The sequence below is a fragment of the Eschscholzia californica genome, unplaced genomic scaffold (genome assembly GCF_041429995.1).
Source record: "Eschscholzia californica isolate CP2 unplaced genomic scaffold, dmEscCali1.0.p SCAF_3, whole genome shotgun sequence".
Taxonomy (NCBI): domain Eukaryota; kingdom Viridiplantae; phylum Streptophyta; class Magnoliopsida; order Ranunculales; family Papaveraceae; genus Eschscholzia; species Eschscholzia californica.
Genome location: NW_028238420.1, coordinates 16846245 through 16854892, shown reverse-complemented (window position 1 = coordinate 16854892; position 8648 = coordinate 16846245). Strand labels below are relative to the sequence as shown.

General features: G+C 35.0%; 1 protein-coding gene across 1 annotated transcript; it reads left to right on the top strand.

Moving 5' to 3' along the window:
• Positions 1–857: 857 nt before the first annotated feature.
• LOC147548745 (putative glutathione S-transferase parC) lies at positions 858–2961 on the top strand. The gene is made up of 2 exons (XM_086668998.1): positions 858–1260; positions 2430–2961. The coding sequence occupies exons 1-2, from the start codon at positions 934–936 to the stop codon at positions 2775–2777; spliced, it is 675 nt and encodes a 224-aa protein (XP_086525124.1). The 5' UTR covers positions 858–933; the 3' UTR covers positions 2778–2961.
• The last annotated feature ends 5687 nt before the right edge of the window (positions 2962–8648 follow it).

Genomic DNA, 8648 nt, shown 5'->3' with positions numbered 1-8648 from the left:
GAATCATGAATATGTGGTTTCATGATTCCTTCATCCAAACGTACCATAAAATGAAATTACACAAAGGTAGTAGGTCGTCAATTGAAAACTAGATTAGAGAATAGAGTAGTCCGTCTCCTCTCAAAATTTGAACCAAAAAAGATAAGACTCTTGACAAACATAACTAGCTGATCTGTTGATCTTCATTTTTCGTTGAAAACCCTATCATTTATTTCAATCAGAAAATCCATAAGGTAGAGGATGGAGCACTCTGAGTAATAATGAACGATTTTCTATCACTTTGATTGATACGCTTAGCTCGGAGAAGAACCTCAACCGAGCTGAGATTCAATTGAAAAGATCCACATATATTTTACGAGAATCTAGAAGCCTAGAGTTGACCTACAATTTAGGAGAATAAAATAGTTTTGGGAAACCTCTAGAAGTATATTCTACATGCCTAAAATGTAAGTAGACAAATTAAACAATTAAACAACCACACAAAACAAATCTTTTTTTGACATGAAAAACGGAAAGTCACTGTACACATTACATGATTTGGTAATCATGAATGTATAATACAAAGTTACATCATAAAATATGTAACATCATAAATTAAAACAAATGTTATCGATTGCATAAATGGAAGTCACATAAACGTCTAGTAGGTGCTACATGCCCAAAAATATTGCTTGTGAAAGGACCGACAGATGATGTGGCAAGATCATTTTCCACTCCGTCACAATCATGTCATTATTCGGGCCATGTAAGCGCAAAATATTCGGGCCATTTACACTTTTCCTTATTTTATCTATAGTGGTTGGAAAACAAAATTATAAAAATCTATAAATTGCCTCTCTAATTTCTTCCCCAAACAACACAAAAGGATTTGTAGTGTGGGAAGGTTGCTATCTTGATACACTTCTCCATAGTTTCACTTTATTTTTTGCAGCAATGGAGCAGGATGAAGAAGTAGTACTATTGGATATGATAGGGAGTACTTATGGGATGAGAGTGAAAATTGCTTTGGCCGAAAAGGGAATCAAGTATCAATATAAAGAAGAAAACTTTTTTCAAAAAAGTCCTCTACTTTTGAAGATGAACCCACTTCACAAAAAGATCCCTGTTTTGATTCATAATGGTAAACCCATTTGTGAATCTCTCATAATTCTTCAATATATTGACGAAGTTTGGAATGACGGAAAACTTCCTAATTTGTTACCAAATGACCCTTATGATCGTGCCATGGCGAGGTTTTGGGCTGATTATATCGATAATAAGGTTAGTTCTTCATTATTTTGATGACGTTTAACAAAATTTATTAATCTTGCTTTTAGCTACAATGGTGGATTTCAAACTACATGTCTCCGAGAAACCATTTCAACAAATGTTACTTCGTAATCTTCTTTTGGCCACTAAAACTTTAATATTTAGAGGAACAACTTCAACAAATTTTATTTTGTCCTACCATATTAACAATAGTAGGCCGTTACAGTTTATCTTGACATATGTTCGGATTTATTGTTTACGACTATCGTATTGTAAGTTATATGAATTCTACTTCTTAATAAATTTAACACATTTCCTCTATTTCTTAAAAGACCTCAACAACTCAACTACAGATTAGCACTGATATTCGTTTAAGTTTTTAGACTTGGTCGTTGTGCACTAGTAGACTTTGTCGTTTCAGTCATAAAAATTTATGTTTCTGCACATTATAATAGATTCTACGATGTAAGCATATCTATTAACATTTTATATTTTACTCCAACTTGGGATTATTCACGGTTATTTTACTACAAGGTCAAGCTCTTTGATATATAATTATTATGAGTCATAAACGTGAAAGCAACAATTTCCTATTTTAGGTTCAGAATATAATTTACTAACATTTTTTTTAACACTTTTATATTGATATTAACGTCACTACATGTTTCATAATCATGCCATTAATTAAATATCCATTATTATTCTCATCATTCAGTAATTGACTAAATAGAATTAGATATAAATTGCATATGTATAGCTAACATACACGTACATAAGTTGTAGAACAGTGGTTGTGCAATTCTGTCAAGATAGGAGTTCGTGTGTTTTTTACATACAAAGGTTTATAGTTTACCTTCATTTAACAAAGTCATACTTTCTCATTACAACATATATGATCATAAGGGCGACAACTATATAGGAAAGAGAAGCCTACACATAGCACTTGTCAATGAGATTGTCGTTTGATACTCCATGCAATATAAGAAATGATAGAAGAGGCTATAAAAGTTATCCGTTCATAAAGAGTGAAAAATTACCAAGAGAGGAAAAGAGAGAGTGAGTTGACTCGAAAATAAAGATAGATTTCGTGTAGGTCTGGAGTAGAGTTTGACCTATAGACTTATATAACATTGCTGATATAATATTTCTTTGAATATAACGTGTGATCAAACGAACTTCAGATTTATGAAGGCACGGCCAAGAAGATATGGACGACTAAAGGAGAAGAACAAGAGAAAGCTAAGAAGAAATTCATAGAATACTTGAAGGTGATGGAAGAAGAACTTGGAGATAAGGTTTACTTCAATGGTGAAAGTTTAGGGTTTGTTGATGTGGCTTTGGTTCCGTTATACTGCATGTTTTACTCCTTAGAGATGTATGGTGATTTCAATTTAGAAGCTGAGTGCCCTAAATTGGTGGGTTGGGCAAAAAACTGCATGAAGAATGATAGTGTTTCACAGTCACTTCTTGAACCAGAAGTTATTTATAATATGATTATGCAATTGAAGATACAGCTAGGACTTGACTGAGTTGGGTCATTCTTTTTTGCATACTTATAATAAATTTTCATAAGAACTTTAACAATTTACTTCAAGGATTTATTTGTCATTTCTTCTTTCATTTTCATGGAGTAAAGCTCCCTAGATATACTGGTGTAAGATGATGAATAATGTACAATAAGATTCACAGAAATCTGATATTCAACTTCGCTAATTAGCTGATATGACCTTTTTATTTTTTTTCCTACGTAAATGGTCTAGTCATGGAAGTCCCAGGCAAATTTCGGAAGGAACTCAAATCAGTGGTTGGGATTGAGTTGTTAACCTCTTCTTGATTTCTGTTCTAAATACCAAGAATATCCCGATCGTTAATTTGGATTTTTCTCCTAAACCTATTTGAAATTTTGGTGGTTGTATCACCGTTATATTTCTTAACAAATAAAGTTGTATTGTTATGCTCGTAGGCGTTCCAGTTATGTTATTCTCATAAGAAATATACTTGGACTTTTCTGTGATTAAACTTTTATGACATTCCACTTATGTTATTCTCATTAACATTTTTATATTGCAATTGAGATATAATATTCCTAAATTTAATAACATTTTTATTGGTGTACCTATACGAGTTACATATTTTTGTTAGTTATGTCACTTTGTGGTCATTTTTGTGCTTTTTTTAGCAAGGCCTGGTGTTCTACAATCTATGTTTTGTTATTATCCTTGTTTCAACCGGTACAAATTTTAAATTAAAAAATGAAACGCGACAAAAAAAAAAGTTTTATATTAAGAAATTTGGTCAGTTTTGTTCCTCCACTTGTTGAACAATTCATAAAAACATAAATAAAAACAGAATATCAAAGAAGGTGCTGTGAAGCAATCCAAATTGGTGGTGAGATGGAGTGTGGTGTTCATCTTAAGAGGTTAAGCACCTTTTCCTAGTGAGGCCTTCTAAAATCGTGAGGACCAGGTGTGCCTAGGGCCGGGAAAACGATCCGAAAATCCGAAACCCGGCCCTAACCGCCCGGACCTGTGACGCCCGACAACCAAAAAGAACCTGGTTCGGGCGGACCCGACCCAAATTTTTGGCCGGGCGCGGGCGGGACTCGGGAAGGTGTCTTACCCGAGTTCCGGCCCATTAGGTCCGCCCGTCTTAAGGCCACCACCCACCCGCCCGAAGTACGACCCAATCCGCCCGCCCGATATGCCCGGCCATAGGTTCCCAACACCGACCGCCCGAATACTTTATGATCGAACAGTTATGAAAAAATAATAATTTTAGATTTTAAAAGCCTTATTTTCAAAAGCAAAGGAAGGGGTTATTTATTACCTCTTTTCTTGCTTCTTTATCTTTAGTACAACCAATGTGGTACTAAAGATTTAAAACTTTAGACAAGAGGGAGAGGTTATACCTCTTTCCTTGCTTCTTTATTGAAGACCATCAATGTTTTAATTGTCTTAACTTACAAGGTAATGGAAGAGGTTATATATAACCTATCCCCTTGCGTTCTTTGTCTCTAACCAAAAGGTGTACGACTAATATTGTGAACCAAAGGAAGTGATCTTCACTTGTTTGTTGTGTTATGCTGGCCTTTTGTGACCTGAATTAACTATGGGACATGGTCAATAGTAATTGACCATATCAAATGGTCCTAAGACCATGTTTTTTTCTTCCTAACTTTGATTTTTTTTATTTTCTACACAAAAAATACTTCGATATATTTTTCTAATCAAAATTTTGTAAGACATTATAAATACACACTTTAGTGGCCACAATCACCGTGTCTATTCCGTATTTGCTCGTTCTCAACACACTAATAAAAACACGTTCACAATTTAGGCTCTAAAGTAAGCCGAGAGTACATGGGAGTGTGAGAATAGTCACACACAACAAAGGAAAATTTAACAATCAACTAAATAATATTTATGGCGTATCTGCTTATTTTAGAACCTAACCATATCAGAACCTAAGATTATGTCGTTAAACTTACAATTTCATATTATAAAGGAAACAAAATCCTTATGAACTAACCTAATAAAAATGTTAGAGAGAGTGAGAAAACTAACTTGAAGTAACTGCTTGCCAAGGTCAATTGGTTTAACTCCAGCACTGCAACCCATCCCACTCAGGTTATAGCTAACAATACTGCCTCTAAGCTTATACCTATTGACAATTATATCTGAATGAGATGGTGTACCAGTAAAAGTGCTGTAATTTACTATTACAATCCCAATCTCCTTGATATTGACTCCGGTCTTTAGCAACAAATCATCTATTGCACTAAACATAACCATCTCCACTTCCTTCTTGGCTTCTTCGTCACACGGAAGAGGTGGGACACTCAACAAAAATCTCGGCAAGTAAGTCATCAGTTCCTTCAACAAACAAAAAAACAAATTAAGTCACGGGTCCTAATTTTGAAATGTTAAGTTATCTTCATTAAATGTTCCAAGTAATGTAGACAACTCTAATAACCTCTCTTTAGAACAAGCTAGCAGTTGATGAGCTACCATAGTTCCCATTATCTTTACTTTTTGGGTCACATTAGGTATGCTTCTCTTTCAACAAAAAAAAAACAAGTGAAACTTGCTCAAAATCAGTAGGTCATTTTTAACTTTTGTTCAATGCTTCTATTGGGGCTCATAAAGTGGATGGGGCTTGATTTAGTACTTGGTTAAGGGTCATTATCCACATTACTTAGTTGGGTTAAGAAGAGAGGTGTAGGACTAAATAGATGAGAAGATGACAGAAGATGAGAGGTGTGGGACTAAATATGGGACTAAATATATGAATGGAGGCAAAGAAAGTGACCTTGAATTCTTGTTTTTTGATTGATCATATTTTAGTCCCACACCTTTGAGACAAAAGAAAAACTATTTCGGGAAGGGTTATTTATATCCATATTTCCAACCTTCTAAAATATCACTCACTCTCCTCACACCAAGGGGATTAGTTATGAGAATATGTAGACTCGAATGGAAAAAATGGTCGTTCCAGCTATATAGAGATCTAATGTTCTCCATTGCTGGAGTACTTCGTGTTTCCATGGCTAATGTCGTCCCAGATGTTGTCAAAAGACAGCAACTAGAGCTGTTCATGAATGAAGCAATGGATAAGTTCAATAAGTGAGTCGAAAATTTACATACCATTCTCCAAGCAAAACTGAACAACTTATAAAAGAATTTGAATCAAATGGAGAAAAGTAAATGAACAACATACCACCCAAAATATTTCAATAAGCAAGTCTAAAAGTTTGATAACCTAAAACTATAATTCAGATAATGAATCAAATGGAGAAATGAAAATGAACAACATACCACCCAAAAAATTCTTGAAGATGAAGCTAAAATTAGGAAAGCAAACCCAATATTACCTCTTCAAAGAACTAATTCATCTAAAATCTTCTGCACCAAAATCTTAATTTCAATTTCACAGATTAGAGACTACTAGAAGGTTTAGACTTTAGATAGTTCGAAGTCTTGAATGGAAGATGTATTGTTCTTCTTTTTCTAATATACCTTTTACTCACTTAAACCCTAATATCTAAGATCAAATTCAATCATCAGTTATGTTTATAAAGAGTAGGTTTCAAATGATTGAAGTGACCTCTTCTTCCCAAGCTTCAAATTTGAATAGCTCCAATCTTCGGATAATGAAATGGAACATGGAAAAACTGACTAGAAGACCTTTACCCTTCAAAAGGATGATACATTTCTTAGTCCATTTATTTGATTAACTGAGAGTGAAGAAAAAGTGAGGGTTAGAAAGAAACATTTAGGTTGTAATTTATCTCAAATCCCAGTTTGATATTCAGTTTTGATGGGCATGGAATCTCTGTTGGCTTTGAACTAGTTAGAAATTACAACAACTTGGTACTCAACATAACACTTAGAGAGAAATTAGCAATTTAGAAACCTTGACCTGTATTTTTAGTCCCACAATGAAGAAGGAAAAGGCGGGAGAAGAAAGAATAAGTTATAAGAGAGGAGTTCGGAATTCTGGGCAAAGTATCTTTGCACTCACGTGGTTCGACTCTAAAAGCCCGAGACCCGTCCGCCCGAGCCCGTCAGAATCCGAGCGGGCTATCGCGCAGAACCGGGCCGCAGGCCCTAATAAACTGATTTTTGTCTGGCCCGAATTGCCCGATAGTCCGATCGGACATTTTATTCTTGATCCCGATCCGCCCGTGCCCGAAAAGCACGAGTCCGAGCCCGACCGAACCCGCCCGATTCCCACCGCCAAAGCGGACAATATCAATAGCAACCTGGAAGGCTAGTAGTCCCCACCATCCTATAACATATGATCAACACGATTTGCTCTACTGTGATGTGGTCTTGGGAGGGTGTGTTGTAAAGCAATCTCACATTGGTAGTGAGATGGAGTGTGGTGCTTCTCTTACGAGGTTAAGCACTCTTCCCTAGTGAGGCCTTTTTAAACCGTGAGGCCCAGGTGTGCCAAAGCGGACAGTATCACAAGCAGTCCGGAAGGCTGATCTACACCATCCTATAACAGAAGGAATTTTTTTATATTAAACATATTAGGGTGGAGGTCCAATCAAGTGGCTTTTAGTTAAAAGAAAAAATATATTTTATTTGGTTAAACATCACATGCTCTTTTTTTATTGTTCCTAAAGCCCAATGCAAATCATTTTAAACTAAATGCAAATCATTGTAAAGTCCAAACAACTACATACTTCTTTTAACATAGACTACAAGAGTTATTACAAGACATTGATACATCATGAAGAGATAATACAATCTGATTTTAGACATCTTAAGGGGCCTAAAGCCCATCAAGTCTACATATACTTTATTTATACACAGGTTCAATAAAATCTAGATTTCCACTTCCAAATACTCGAACCTAAGACTTCCGGATAGCGGAGTGGATGTCCAACCACTACACCAAGAGGTGGTGGACAACCACATACTTTTTTAACTTGACTATTATACCCTCCTTTACAATGCAAACCATTTTAACTCAATGCAAACCATCGTACAAGTACTCACCTCGCATATTTTTAAATTGACTGTTATACCCTTCAATGAAACCTAATGAAGGTACTTTGCAACCTTTTTACGAAGACAGTTTTTTTTGTAAAAATGACTACTATACCTATGCAAATATTTTAAGATTGACTATCATACCCTCAATGCAATTTGATCTTTTGTAGCTATTTTAAAAACATTACATTTTGTAAAAATGACTATTATACCCCCTAATTTAATGCAACATTATAAAGTATTTTTGAAGTAAGATTTCAGATACATTCAAGAAAATTTTCGTAAGCAAGATTTCTCCATGAATCTTTGTTCAGAAAATCAATATGAATTTTTTTAGAGACAAAATAAAGGATGAAGTATGGTGTCACATAGTGGTCTAAGTGGAATTTTAGAAGTATAATAGGTCTAACACTAGTTTCTAAGATCACATGTAAGAACTAAAGATGAACTAGAATGGGATAAGTGACTACCTGAATCGCTTTCCATTCAAATAAATTCGATGCCTTTATCCCGAAGATGAGAGCTCCAAATTGAAGCTCTCTACTTGAGACACCCGAACAAGTTGACTTGATCTCCCTTCTTTAATGTCAGCTAGGACCTTAATGAAAGGTTGAGAATAAGAACTCTTCTACTATGACTAGATAGATAGGTTGAGAGCTTTTCCCTTAAATCTACTTTCCAATTGATGTTGTAGAGATAGATTTTATTTGAGTTAATTCCTATATGGCCCCCTACTTTGTGACCAGCTTCCTTTATGGCCCACTTTTTTCGTAAATTCAAATATGGCCCCCTATTTTCAAGTAAATGTCCTAATTGTCCTTCCTATTTATAATTTTTCAAAATAAAATTAAATACATTCCACCTCATTTCCACCTCACCTCTATCTCCATCTCACATGTC